This window comes from Vicia villosa, linkage group LG5, assembly GCF_029867415.1.
Source record: "Vicia villosa cultivar HV-30 ecotype Madison, WI linkage group LG5, Vvil1.0, whole genome shotgun sequence".
Taxonomy (NCBI): Eukaryota; Viridiplantae; Streptophyta; class Magnoliopsida; order Fabales; family Fabaceae; genus Vicia; species Vicia villosa.
This window is the reverse complement of record NC_081184.1, coordinates 145,640,870-145,656,357: the sequence shown is the minus strand read 5'-3', so window position 1 is coordinate 145,656,357 and position 15,488 is coordinate 145,640,870. Positions and strand designations below refer to the sequence as shown.

The following is a 15,488-nucleotide window of genomic DNA, read 5'->3' as shown; positions in this document are numbered from 1 at the left end:
TATAATCTGAAAATGAATTGAGAAACTACATATTTTTATAAATAAGTCTGATGTACAAATCATATATTGGTCACATTAACGTCTAGTGAAATCTGGGCCATCAATTCTTTTACATTATATTAATTAAAACTAAATAGCGTACACGGATGTGCACCTCTCTACAAAATCTTAGACTCAAACATGTCAACTTTAAAGGAAATTAGTTTTTTCATTCTAAATAATGGAGAAATATTTATGAAAATTCGGAAATGTCTACTAATTTGAAAATATATTTTCTGACACTAATTTACAGTGTTTTAAAAACCGGACCGGACCGGCCGGTCGAACCGGGAACCGGCCAGGTAAACGGTCTGGTTCAATAGTCAGATCGGATATGCCATCAAACCGGTGAAAACCGGGAAAACCGAGAAAACCGGCGGTTTAATTGCTTTTTTTTTTTTAATTTTTTTTTGTAATTTTTTTTTTAAACTTTTTTTTTAACATTTCTTTTAAACTTTTTTTTTTAAATTTTTTTTTAATATATTTAGTAGTGTATTACTTAAATAGCATTCTCACATAGTTTTTTCGTTAGTGACAAATTAAAAACTTTATTATCTATTTGTTATCTTTGCTAATAAATTTTCTTAAATAGCATAAACATATTGAATTTTATTTGATTTTCTTTTTAGGAGGATCCTATTTTGAATTAAATTTGGTACACATTGGAGTTATTTTGTTATAAACTATTCAATTAGATTATGTTGTAATTAAACTTTGTTTGCAATTAGACTTTGTAATTTTTTACTATTTTGTTATGTGTGGTACCTTTGTTTAAAATTTGAATTTAAGTTATGAAATTGTGAATTTATGATATGATATTTTAAAAAAAATTAAAAGCTAGTTATATTTTTTTAGAGACTGAATCATCCGGTTCGACCGGTTTTATACCTATATAATAACAGGTCTATACAATCGAGTTATTCGGTTTAATCCGGTTTAATACGGTTTGGTCGTGCGGTTCGACCAGTGACCCAATGGTTCGACCGATAAACCAGTGACCCAGTACCCTCACCGGTTCGATGACCGGTCCGGTTTTTAAAACACTGCTAATTTATATCAAATATAATAAATGAGTCACATTCACCTTCATTTGATATCCACTTTCACATTCACCTTATAGCATCTTTTCCATTCTTAATGGAGACACCTTTATTTGACATAATTTGTATAGCATCTTATCCATTTTTAAGGGAGACACCTTTATTTGACATAATTTTGTTCGGAGATGTATCTCCGTAACAAAACACGGATGTACACTTTTATATTCACCTTATAGATAGTACATTTTGATATTTTCTTAGAAATACATTGATGTAATCGATCACGTATTAAAACTATCATAATAAATTTTTATCAACCAAATCATACACTTATCTAATAAAATTAAAATGTCATATATAAATGAATCAATCTTGAATTCATAATGTTTTGGTCTGGAACCAGAAATAGTTGAAATAGGTGGTTAGGAATCATGAACTGGTGGTGCTAATCTTCAATATGGCGGTAGAGGGTGAAAATGCAAGGTTAACATTTCAGCGTCCAAGTTAGTTTAAAATTCAAGAAGGGCACATTGAAAATGGTGATCAGAAAGTGTACCTTACTTTTCGTGTGAGATAACTTTTATACTTTGGATCATGTGGAGTGGATCTGAGTTGGTTTGGGCCTTATGGCCGACTTTCAAGGATGTTGTCCAATTTGAACTAGAAGTGAAATGTTTGAAGTCGGTTAAAAAAGTTGTGGGAAACAAACACATTAAATTCATTTTTATAATTGAAATGTTTCACTGATTCTTCCTGACACATGGGCTGAAAAGAGACGAAGTATGGCATGACAGTGCTAGTAGTGCACCCGAGTGCACTCGAGCTTGATTGTAGCCGGTGATTTTATAACTTCGTTTACCGATGATCTAGTTCACTCAATCCTATTTGTCTATATATAGGAGTGATTAAACACTAATGAAACTTTTCTCAATCCTTGACTTACGATTCCATTCATAAGCCTTTTTATTGGTAAGCGTCTTCTTCTTTTCCTTCCTGAGAGCACTTTATCATAGAAATTGTAGTTATCAAATCAAAGCTTCTGTCTTTCTTCATTATTTTGCTTCCTCATCCTCGCCTAACCAGGTACCCTTCTCAACTCACACTTTTACCTTCAACATTTTCTGTTCTTTGGTCAAAATGAATGAGGGTCCTATACACATAATGTGCGATTCAGAGATAGTGTTTCTTTTACTGCTTGAGTGAGGGTAACTCCTGATTCATATTCCCTTTCCCTTACTCACGATTACACGTGACACAAAGTTGTGCCTTAACCGATGATTCTGATTTAAAAAGGATATATGGGAACTCAATTTGAGAGCTTCTTCTACGAATTCATTCGAGGCTCTTGTGTCAGATGACAATGGTGAGGAGGATCACTCCGAGGTCCTCATGTCCCCCCGTTCTGACCGATACAAAAATACTAGGCTAAGTTTATGAAAGAACGCGTTGACGATTTCGTCCAGGTATACCGGATAACCCGTGACTGTGAACATATCAATGCTGAAATTAAGGTCCACATGGAGTGTTGTGGTAGGTTAGATGCAATTTCTTGGATCGAGCCCAACGAACATTTTAAAGTTGACAAACTATCCCAAAGGAGTGTAACGTTGGGGAGCTAACTGACACGATCAAGTATGGGTGGGTAGCTCTAGAAGTGATGGGAACCCCACCCATTCTGAATACTGAAACACTTATATATGTTGCTGCCATCACGGTTGACAATCCTTTGAATTGGTCGATCCTTCTTGTAGGTCAGAAAAAATGATACGTAGTTTCTTCGACGAATGTTTAGTCCCCTTTTATGAGTGTCTATTCACCAGGGTAGGATTACAACTTCCTTTCTCTTAATTTGAGGTGGTCGCCTTGAAGCACTTAAAGGTTCCCCCCTCCCAGCATTAACCGAGGGTCTGAGCCTAAATAAAGGCGTTCCAGTTTTGTATCATTCACAAGTCCTAAAAGGATTTCATTGGGTTGTTCTTTGACCTGATTTACATGGCGCACAGGACGACACCCGTGATCATTTGCTTATTACTTTTCACCCTTTCACAAACGGATGAGGCAATTTTCTAAGCATTTCTTGCTGGTGAAACCCTCACTCTAGAGGCCCATCCCTCCTTTGCATTCTCCGAATAAATATTCTCGCATTTGTAAAATTAGATTCCTAAAATCTTGATCCTGGCCTCACTTCCATTCTTCTGTCAATTTCTACCGCCTCAAACTAGGCCCTCTTTCTCACAAAGAAGTAATGATGAAGGACGACATGTGTTCTTGGTTTGTAGGACTTAACTATGAGGAAAGGTTTATCCTCGGAGAAATTCCTTAATCTGAGCAAAGGAAAAAGCAAATTGATACTTATGCTATTGTGAGTGCGACCGGTCGCACGAAGAGGAAATCAACCTTTGGTGAGGACGGAGTCCCAATGTTTTTTTTACATGTGTAATTGTGTTTTGAAGACAACATGGATAAATTGTTGTTGCTCTATAAATTTCCCAACACTCAAGGTAACTAGATCGGTCCTTTGGTCGTGCTCTAACGCCCCATCCTACAACCACTACGCCTATCCTTACTGTTGAGACTACAACGCCTTCTCCCCGGGTCCACTAGCTCACAGTGTTGCGACCTCTTAGAGATGAGGAGCTAGGATCGGGTCCTTGTAAATCACTAAAGATAAGCTCGAAAGGCTTAGTATAAGTGGTGTGTGAAGCATGTGAGTGAATTCTATGAGCCTTATCCATACAACAAGCTGAACAAAAAAACTTTGCTCTTTATTATTATAGGGAATGTTATAGTTTTGCAAAACAAGTTTAAGAGAATGATTGCTAGGATGGCCTAGTCTAAGTTTCCACTCGCTAGGCAGCTTAGAATCAATAATTATAGCTAAATCACTAGGTACATGGTTATTGAAAACAGAAGAAAGCTGAAGTGAAGACTTAGCAGATGGTGATTCAGTTAAAGGAGGAAAAACATAAAGTCCATCATTCTTAACATGACCTTCAAACATGACTTCATTAGTTTCCTATGATTTTACAAGACATTTGTCAACAGAAAACAAGAAATATACATTATTATCCCTATAAAATGACTCAAACTAAGGAGATTTTTGGTAATACAGGGAACCGGAAGGAAATTCTTAAGTGTGTGTGAGGTGTGTGTGTGTGTGTGTGGGGGGGGGGGGGGGGGGGGGGGGGGGGGGGTTGAAGAGGGGAAGGAAATGTAGTAGAGTCAACAAAATGAATATGCAAACCTTGGCCATTTTCTATGTAAATTTAATCACGACCTTCAAAAGGTGTGATTTGTTGAAGATTTTTGACATCAATTATGAGATGATAGGAAGCCCCTGAATCGGGGAATCAGAAAATGGAGATGGATGGCAAAGCATTGGCAACAAAGGTGCTAGGAGCTGGTGTAAATGGACGAGTATGCCTAAGAGGAAGATCCTGTTTGTTCAACCCACTATTACCAAAGGACAAGTACCGATGTTGCCAACCAGTCTGATTAAAGTAACTAGAGTTAGAACTAGGAGGTTGAAAATTTTGGTTGGATTTGTGTCAACAATTGAAAGTAAAATTACCATGCCTAGAATAGACCTGACACTAGGTGGTGTTGTTATATAAACTACCTCTTCTGTCTCTTCCATTTCTACCATCACGACCAGGTTTATTGTCACGAAACCCCTAGTAATCATGCTTAAGATTGGAAGTAGGACCCAATGCATGATAAGAGTCGGTGCTAGTAGTCTGAATGTCCTCAAGAGTCATTGGTTCAGGCACAAAGTGACTTAGATTGAAGGACAGGATGGCAGGAACTAAGGATTTCTTGAATTTATAAATATGAATTTCATGAGCAAGTAGTAAAATCTCAGCCTCATCTAAATCCATTAGACCAAATTTGCTCTCAATGACGGAAACAACTAGAGCATACTCAGTAGTGAGGCCTTCAAGAATTATATCAATATGATGTGAGTAGAGGATTGGATCCCCAATGGAAGCTAACACATCACCTATAAGACAAAATTTGCTCTCAATGACTGAAACAAAAAGAGCATATTCAGTAGTGAGACCTTCAAAAATCACATCAATGTGATGTGAGCAGGGGATTGGATCCTCAATGGAAGCTAACACATCAACTATAAGACGCTCTCAATGACTATAACAAGGGCATACTCAACAGTGAGACCTTCAAGAATTGCATCAATGAAAGCTAACATATCAACTATAGTTCGAATTTTGAGCAGATAGTGTTGAGCAGTTAAAGTATCAAGGACAATAGCATGATGCTCAACCCTAAGTTGCATGCTCTTGCACAAGTTTGTTTATGAAAATAACTAAATAACCTGCCCCAAAGTTGTTGTGCATGGTAGTAACCTTGAATGTGGGAGAGAATTTCACTGGAAAGAGTAGATTGCAACCATGAAAGTAACATTTGATCCTTCTGAAGCCACACAAAGTACTTGGGATTCACAACGCCAAATACACGAGCATCTTCATCCACAAATTTAAGAGGAGCTCAGGTGCACACAACAAACCTAATAAGATTATGCGCATTGATTTATGGCACAACCTGTTGACGCCATATATGAAAATTCTTTTCATCGAGCTTTTGCGCAATCTTAAGCGAAAAGTTAAGACGACAAAGATCCTCCATCATGGACGACACCGCCGATGTCAAAACGATTAAGATATTGGCGAAAGTAAAAGGTGACACCGGTGGAGGAGTAACCATGGCCTAAGATACATTTGAACAATCTAAAGCCTATATTAGAATAGGAAGTTACTCTTTTCATTTTCAATTAATACTGTATTTCATTGATTGAAAGAGTTGGTTGCATGAGGTGAAACGTGGTTGTTCTTATAGTGACAATCAAGTAACCTGCTATAGCAGGTAACATACAGGTTAACTAAGAATTGTCAGTTATGTTAGAATACAAAGACTTTAGCTCATCTATTTCTAATATTTGTTTTAGCATGAAGATGTAAACGGTCCTACAAGTTTGATTCCTCGAAAACAAAAAACTTTTACTTCAAGAATATTTGAAAGCAACAATTCATGTCTCTTTGAGATACTCCCCCATCTTTGACAGACATCGATGAAACTATGCCCAACTATCATTTTTAGTAAGTTTTTCCATTATTTTGACTAAGTTTTGGACTAAGGTTGTGTGAATTTTTGCATGTTATACATTAATCAAGATCATTGTGGAAAGTCTCAACTGAAATAAAATAATGCTAACTAACCAACTCTACAATAACGTGACAGGAGGCAATGAAAACACACAAAGACTTCGGGGAAAAAATGGACGAATGACTCCTAAAATCATATCACATTAGGGGGATTGTGGCGTAATCATGTGCTTAACTGGAAGGAAGATTTTTCCTATTAAAATCATGCAACAATCAAGAAGGAACGTGGTGCGATCATGCGACGAAAATGTCAACAAAAATTTAGCCAGATGATATCGTGCCAAGGTCATAAGACATCATGGCCCGATTTACTTGTGACCCAACTTGCCACACCAGTATAATGAAAACTTGTGACACAATGATATCACATTGCGGCAATTGATATGTGCCCTAACCCCAGCAATCGAAAGACGGACCTGATTGTTGTGGTACCGTATCCCATCACAACATTAGATATTCAAGCATAGTCTTAAAAAGGCAAATTCTAGTCTATTATCCTCGTACTCCTTTCACTCCTCTTGTTTCTTGTACTATAAATAACAAAGACGTACCAGCTCATTACATAAATGACACTGTAAAAGGAAGGATATATCATGAATATAACTCAAGTGTGGTGAACTCCCCATGTTAAAAAATGACCAGGGTCAATTTTAAAAAAACTTACCACAGGAGACTCAAGACTGCTTTGCCAACACTAAATCGGGCCTTAAATACATGGTTTCTATTACTAACCCAACCTCGGGTCCAATTAAGAGCCAAGACGTAGCACAACATGACTTCTTTCATGGTTTGGCGCTGAAATTAAAATCATGCATAATCGTTGCACGGGGATGAAAATTTTAAAAAAAAAAAATCTAAAACCTAAAAGAGTAAGACAAAAAAAAACTAAGACAGTCGTCAGTCAGAATCTTCATCCTCAAAAGTAGGAATTCTACGAAAGCGAGCCAAGGACCGATCATGTGGATGTATATTTTTATCGGGCATTGTTGATCTCTTTCGCTTGGTTGGAAAACCACATCCAGAAACTGAATCATATAAGCCTCCCATATTAGTTTCCTTTCTAGAGTTGGCACTTTCATCCACAATGCTGCAAAACAATACCCCATCAATGTCAAATGAAATCAATTAAAAAACAATCACTTGATTACATGCTCTCAAAAGTACATTCAATGTTCAACACTTTTCTTAAATAAAGCCTTAATCCCACATGAATGCCTTTATATCTAACATAACTCTCAAGCAATAGCCCTTAGAGCTTGATGCGTAGAGTCAGCAGACAACGAACAAGCCCCCCCTACATTATGTTGAAATTAATTTTTTGATATTTATAAGAACAATGATAAATAGGATCAAACACAATCTCATGGGTGTGGAAGCTCTAAAGCCGTGTCTAAACCATCTCTCCCAAAAGCTTGAGCAGTTGGGTGAAGCCATATGCATGATTTTTATGCATAACACCCCACCCGTCCATTTGCTTAGTATGTGCCATGTACTTCAATACTAATTATTAGAAAAATAATATATAAATACAGTCCAAATGATGCAAGTTGAGCATCAATTTGTCAATCACTTCTTTCTCTCTTCAGATGACATATTGTTCGTTGATTTGAAATTTCATGCTATTCTATTTGGCATTCAAAATAAATTTGATAGCATTAGTAATTCAATAATAACATTATCGTGGGAAGAACTGGTTAGCAGACTTCCTTCTAACATTAGACCAAACCATTGCAGAGGAACAAATATGAGAGATTGGCAAGAAAATAGCAACATAAAAAATTATTTTTTAGTCAATGTTTTTGTAAAATACTCCTATTAAAAGAATCACATTCACATACTATTATGAAAAATTACTAGGAAAGAGAAAATAGGATAAAGTCAACATGCATTCAGAGAAAGGTTAATAGCAATCAAGAATGGTCATACCGTTGTCGAATTATTTTAAAAGCTTCTTTTGTAGCATATGGCAGCCCAGTCTTTGGATCACGGTACCTGTATCGAGAGAGAACTTCTTAACAATAGGTACAGCCCAGTCTTTGGATCACGGCATTCAGAGACACAACATAACCAAGGACTTCAAAGTCAGAAAAGAAAATCCTATGGTAAAAGATGTATATTACTTACAGCAACAGCTTGCTAATACCATAGGACACTAATTTCTAGCAATTTACAGTGAACTATCAGATATCAGAGAAAGTAATATAGGATTCGGCTGAGGGAAAAATAAAGTTGGAGTCGTAGTTCTATTTTTTTGGTATGAAGAATAAAATACTTGTATTCTTCATCATAATGAACAAGAATTGAGTTGCATAGGCAATAATAAGTCGGATACATGACTCATAAAGATGTGTTTACACTTGACCAAATTACAACTCCACCATTAAAAAAGAGTCAGAGAAAACCTTCACTGAATCACCCTTCATAATGTTTTAACAACTTTAATAAAAGGCCATAAAGAAACCATCTAGATTATGAGCGTCTTAATCCACAACCCAAAAAGTCTTCCTGATCAGACCTCTCCAAATATTTATCCTTATGATTTCCAACCAAGATAAATTCATAAAGCCTAGTAACTTCAACAACATTAGAGCTAAAACCTCTTGAACAACCTCTAAATACAAAATAAATGAATAACCATGATACAAATCCACTGTGAATGTATTTTTTTTTCTCATCTTGGAACAAACCCACTGTTAATGCTTGACCCCTTATTGCCAAATACTACACAATTTGTACTATATAACCCCATCTATAGAAAATAATTTCCAAAGTAAGGTCCCATTAGCATTTTCCCATAAATATCTAATTTTAAATGAATTTAAAATCCTAAATCTACTCAGCCAATTTGTTTATTTTTTAAAGATTAAATCACTTGCAAAAGAAACCAAAGACAAAAACCATATATGTGCATAAACTATAGTATGGAAAATAAACAATTATCAAGTGGTTCCAAATTGCGCACAGTGTCTCTCTCGCATTCTAACCACAATACTAAAGAATAAAACAATAACCACAACATTGGAAAGTGAGGCTCTTACTTGGCAGGCAAACCAGTAATCACACAAACAGGTTGTTCTGGATCTGAAAAGAAATAGAAATAGATCATATAAGTGAAAAAAAAACAATTGAAAAAATTAGTTATTTTGCTACCTAGAATTTCCTAAAGCTGGGTACTTCAAATTCTTCTCAATAGTCTCCATTCTTATCACTAGTTTTTTGTCCTTCCCTACCCACTTTTAAGAGGTTGCCAACTTGCCACCTTTAACACCACATGTTATGAAGGCATGAGGCGGTAGTCTGGTAAACAATGTCATTCATCATCCACATAGTAGCTACCCTAACTTTCAACTTAATGAAGCAGTTGGTATAAGGCACTTAGAGGTCACACAAACACCTAAAACATTTCTCTACTCCAATCGATCTGTTTGTATACCATGTGTGACATTATTATCAATTGGAACTTCTGTCCTTTTGTAAGATAGACCCTAATTATCTAAAGCACTCAGTTGTGGGTATTTTCTTCATACTGAATTCTTACTATACTCTCATCTACCATCCATCTATCATCCTTTCCTAACCCTAACTAAATTTGATAAATGTTATCTTTGAACAGCCCAATTGAAACCCCTTGGTCTCCGAAACATTTATGTTCAACTGTATCTTGTCATTTATTATCATTTCATCAGTCTAATCTACAACAAGTAATAATAACAAGCAAAACAAAAAATGTATGGTGAAAATTAATTCCAAAACAATTTCTCTGGGAATTTGATTTCACATATTGTAAGCTTTATGTACAAAGAAACGGGACGCACATTCTTGAGGTGTTGTAGCAATATCCGAGTGAAATGATGCCTCGTTAGCAAACTCCAGATAATTACAACCTGGAAAAAACAACAGATTGCTATGTGTAACAAGACAACCAGTATGACCGAACTAAATGCACATGAAATGTAGCATCCAAAGACGCTATTATTTCACTTTTTTATAAAAAAATCTAACCATTTTGTGAAATGTAGCGTATCTGTGGACCATTAAAGACAGTTTTATGCACAATTGCTCTTCTCTTAACTTCTTCCTCTCTAGCTAAAACTCGCTCCAAATTCCGCAAGTTCATAATTTCTGCAGAGCCAAAAACATAATTGAAACATCAGTTTAAAAATTAAAACAAACAAGCAAGCAAAGATAATAATAAGTGAGTAGATGTTAAGTATTTATAATATCAACCTGTTTGAGCAGCTTCTAAAAGCATTTCCTCTTGTGACATTTTCTTCTCCTCACCTTCTTTCTTCCTTTTTATTACTGGCTGAGCCAAAGCAAAACCAAAAATTATATATAAAAAATTCAGACCATAATAATTGCTCAAAAAATGATAACACGAACAGTTCAAAATAAAGATTTTTTGAATTGACTTATTTGATTTTATCTACTAGTACAAGCACTTGTAAAACTATTTGAGAAAGCTTATGTAAACCAGCTTATGACATGCCCATAAGCTTTTTTTAGCTTATTTTCACAAGCTCTCCAAAATAGCTTAAGAAAACAATTTGACTTTATATTATCCATTGTTTTAGAAATAGGTTACACTACACACTTATATGATAGCTACACACTTAGTAGTCTATGTTTGGATTGATGAAATGTGATGGAGTGGAGCAGAATGGAATGGAATAAGATTATGTTTCATTGTTTGGATTGGTAAAAAGAGGATGGAATGGAGTGGAACATGATGGAAATTGGAATGCATTCAAACTATACTACTTACCCTCATTTTTGTTCCGTCCGATTTGGGTGGAATTGGAATAACATTTTTGATACATTTCATCCTAAAATATCCAAACAATGGAATGGAATATTCATTCCGCTCTGCTTCGTTTCACTTCATTTTATTCCATTATGTTCAGTTCGTTTTGAAATATCCAAACATATCCTTATATAAACACTCAATTAAGCTGATAATACAAAAAGGGCCAAAACCTAATCACATTGACATAGAGAGATAAGTAGTTACCTTGCTGGTTGCTTGGATAGCTGCACGAATGGCTTCTCTTTCAGCTTGTCGCACAATGACAGAAGTTCTAGTAGACTTCCTAACCATAATCTCCTTTGCATCATCATGGTGTTCCCCAGAAACACTAGGTTTGTTATTATCATCATCTCCCTCATCACCAATTTTTATCGAATTTTCCAAATTAGATAAGATTTTCTTCTTTTTCTTTTTCTTCGTCAACGTCTTCCCAGGAGCTATCAACCGCTTCTTCTTATTCATTCTATCATCGGCATCAACCTGAGGTTGTTCCTCATCAGGTTCAGGCTCCTGAGAATATGAACAAAATGAAAAAATTAGTTTAATTCAAATTCAATCAATTAGTTAATTGTTGTGAGTGAGTTTGAGAGAGAGAGAGAGAGAGAGAGAGAGATATGCATACGTCTTGGTCGAAATCGGAGTCGAATTCGTCGGCGATTTCGGCTTCCTCTTGGTAGTTATCGTCTTCTTCTTCATCTTTGAGAGCGTCTTGGCCCCAGAACAATTCGTCTTGTTCGACTTCGTCGTCGAGAAGCTTCGAGAGACGTTTGCCCCTTGTTGCTCGAGATGCACGATCCAGGAGTAGAAGAGCAGCTTTCTCGTTTTCGCCTGAAGTCTTTTCCTCCATTTTCCGAACGATCTCTGCTTTTGCCCTTACGCCAAATATTCTCGTCCCCAACTCTCACATATTCGAGTAATTTTTCGTATTAGTATGATATTCAATTTAAAATATGAGACTGTAAAAAAAAGTAAATATTCCTTTTGAAAAGACATGATACTAAATTATATTGACTGTCCGAACCAATTTTCTCATGTTTGACCAATTTATTTGAAGTAATTTTGAGAGTTGTATGTCTCACGGTAAAATTTCAATCCTCAGTCCCTTCAGTGAAGAAACTCCAATCAAGTCCCCACAAGCATGTTTCCCTCCTACACGTCCATATTAGTACATATGCTATCTTAAGTGTCAATCTCCACTCATGTGTGTCAATCAAGAAATTCACAGGTGTTTCTTTCTTAACATATATTCTGCGTCAGAATACATGAAACAATACATCTATAACAAGGTCGTGTCGGTATTTGAGGCTTGGAAGCTTCCTACAGTGAATTGTGTGTTCTCCAAATGTATTCAAACACACCTTATGACAAACAAGACAAACCCCAACAATAGGAAATAAGGGAATCATAAGATTGTTAGCCTGGGAAATTCGAGTTGGAGAAAAGTCAACGAAGAATGTTGATAGCCAAGGTAAAAAATACTAAGTGTTAGGTAGTCTCAACTGAAAAAGACTTCGACTTATTAACTACGTCGGCCTAAAGCGTTCGACGAACACGCTAAACATGATTTAAAAGATTCTCAAGAACAAATCCACAAGATTGGGATCACCCCTTCTTTCAAACATGTCCAAAATCTTGAAAAGTGTTTTCGACAGAAAGGTTGGGTTCGACAAGGTTACAAGATATTCTAAGACTTATCATATTTTCTAAAGTCTAAAAGTCATATATGCTTCGATAAGTGTTGTGGGGAACTAAACATATGTTCTTGAAGGCAGCTGACAAGTTCAAAGCAATTATCAACATCAATTATCGGCATAATACATGATTTTCTCGGAGTTACACCCTTGAAGACGTGTGGAAGCAAGTTAGAGCACGGAGGCCTAAGTAATGGGATACATGTCAGATCTTTAGGATTTAACTGCTGTCAACGGTTATCTTTGTAATAGTATATAATGCAAACTTATGCATTATAGTCAGGGTCACAAATCTTCACTGATTCTCTATAGAACTAGAGTACACAAGTCATCGAGCGAAGTAGTTTGTGAGATATGTGAGTAAGCGTCCATCCTTTAAACATTATGCAAATCTATTACATTAAATATTATTTACTTCATTTACTTCGTGTCTTGTCTATTATCTTTGCCCAAAGTTTATTGTCTATTTCCAGTTATTTATTCTTTAAGCATTGTAAACCCAAAACAAATACATTTTTCTCACTAATCCCTTTTTGCACAATATGTCTCAGAGATTTTTCGAGCTAATCTCTTAAGTGAAATAAATTTGTGATTGTTTTTTAAAACACCAGGGAATAAATTATCAAGCCCAGTGGGACCATTTTGTGCAATATTTTAACTTTTAGTAAGGAAAGTTTTAGGTTTACTATAAGTTTTGTCTTTAAATGAAAAAAGCTTTTCAATGTCTAGATTTTTATGCGTCTTAGAAGTGGTAGAACTCTCGCTAAAATGGTAAGTCTAAAGAACAATTCTCTTCCTCAAAATAATGCTCCAAACAAATAACAACCAGTCGGATTGATGACCGGTCATATAGGAACTTCGACTTCTCTTGGGGAAAATCCTACTGTGATATGCAATGTATCAACCTCGCCTATATCTCTAGGAGTGGAGGTTTTGCCACCACAAGTTTCTAGTGTTCCAACTACCCTTGTGGTTACACAAAATCTAGGAGACCCAAGGCCTTCATCTCTCTTGAATTTTTCATTACCCCATGGCGATAAAGAATAACCTTATGACATGCCAACCGCAATGATAGCAGGACTACATCCTACTGTATTGATGTATGTGAATAATGCAATGCCATTTTTGTCCTCTATTAATCCACGTTTAGCATCAGGATCTACAATAAGCAACCCTGATCGTGGGGCACAACATCAAGTTATGCCTACATTAACCACTGGTTCCCTCATGTCTGTAAGACAACACATGAATGAGAGCAATCATGAGATGGTTAATATGTTAACACAACAAATTGGCATTGTGTTTAATCCCTTAATTCAAAATACTAACCATATTTATCAACAGTTGACCCAACAAAATGGGACGTATAGTAGATTTCTTTGGCACTCCTCAAGCGCCTTTTTGGCCAACACCCCAAGTTTAGAATCTGGGGCCTGGTCAAACTTTAGAAGTCCTAAATTTCGTAGGGATAACTAATAATCAAGGGCAACATCAATTCATGCCCCAACAAGTTGCAACATCAACACCTAGAGTAATTTGGGATAATGGAGATCGAAATCATCAAGAGTTGGTTTTATTGCATAAGAATCAAGATGCAAACAATTTTTTAGAAATGTCCAACAAAATAACTTGATAGGGCAAAATAACATAGCCACCTTGGTCAAACAAATTATAGCCCAGAATGGCCTCAATCTCGGCTTGCATTGGCCAAAAAAAATTATGCATTATCTGATTATGTATTACAGACCGAATTACCAAGGTTTTGGAAAGTCCCCAAGTTCACTAAGTTTGTAGGGGACACTAATCAGTCCACTGTCGAATATGTGGCGCAATATCAGTCAAAGGCGAGAGACATAGAAAATAAAGAGAATTTGAAGATGAGATTATTCTCAAATTTTTTGACTAAAAATACTTTCACATGGTTCACCAACTTACCTCCACGTTCCATATGTAGTTGGAACCAACTAGAGAGGGTGTTTCATGAACAATTTTACATGGGTCAGTTCAATATTAGCCTCAAAGAGTTGGCTAGTGTGAGACGAAAGGTAGTTGAATCAATAGATGATTACCTCAATAGGTTTAGGAAATTGAAAGCAAGGTGCTTCATTCAAGTTCCTGAACATGAATTAGTCGAATTGGTTATAGGGGATCTAGACTATTCCATTAGAAAAAAGTTAGACTCCTAGTACTTAAGAGACATGACCCAACAAGCATACAAATTTTGACTAGTTGAATGCTTAAAGGTTGAAAAGGCTAGGTCAAGCAAATACCATAAAAAGGAAAAGGAAACCTACTTCGAAATTGAAAAAATTAACCACGTATCCGACACTAATTGTATCAAAGAGAGTGAGGTTAATCTGGAAAAGTTAAGCCAAGGCCACCTTACATATTAAAGTTATTAAAACCTTCAAATGTGAAGAATCCCGTTGAACCTAGCAAAAATGACAAGTTTGTCACAAAAACATATACATTTGATGTAACTTAATTTGACAAATTTTTTAATTTTTTAGTTTATGATGTCCACATCATAGTTCCTTAGGGACTCAAAACTTTGCCATTGGAACAAAGAAAGCAAAGAGGAATTTGTAAATTCCATAATTTTCTTGGTCACAAAACTTCTCAATGTGTCCTTTTCAGGGATTTGGTTCAGAATGCACTAAAAGAAAGGAAATTCAAGTTTATTGAGAAACAAAGGTCATTAATTGAAGCATATTCAAATCCCAAAGTAGAA

The 15,488-nt window shown here is 35.9% G+C and overlaps 1 protein-coding gene across 1 annotated transcript; it reads right to left on the bottom strand.

The window, feature by feature from the left end:
• Positions 1-6,940: 6,940 nt before the first annotated feature.
• On the bottom strand, positions 6,941-11,994 carry LOC131603000 (SWR1 complex subunit 2). The gene is made up of 8 exons (XM_058875234.1): positions 11,689-11,994; positions 11,271-11,576; positions 10,487-10,565; positions 10,262-10,381; positions 10,075-10,143; positions 9,298-9,340; positions 8,186-8,251; positions 6,941-7,346 (listed from the first exon to the last, which is right to left on the bottom strand). Exons 1-8 carry the CDS (start codon positions 11,911-11,913, stop codon positions 7,157-7,159), a joined length of 1,098 nt encoding a protein of 365 aa, XP_058731217.1. The 5' UTR covers positions 11,914-11,994; the 3' UTR covers positions 6,941-7,156.
• Between the last annotated feature and the right edge of the window lie 3,494 nt (positions 11,995-15,488).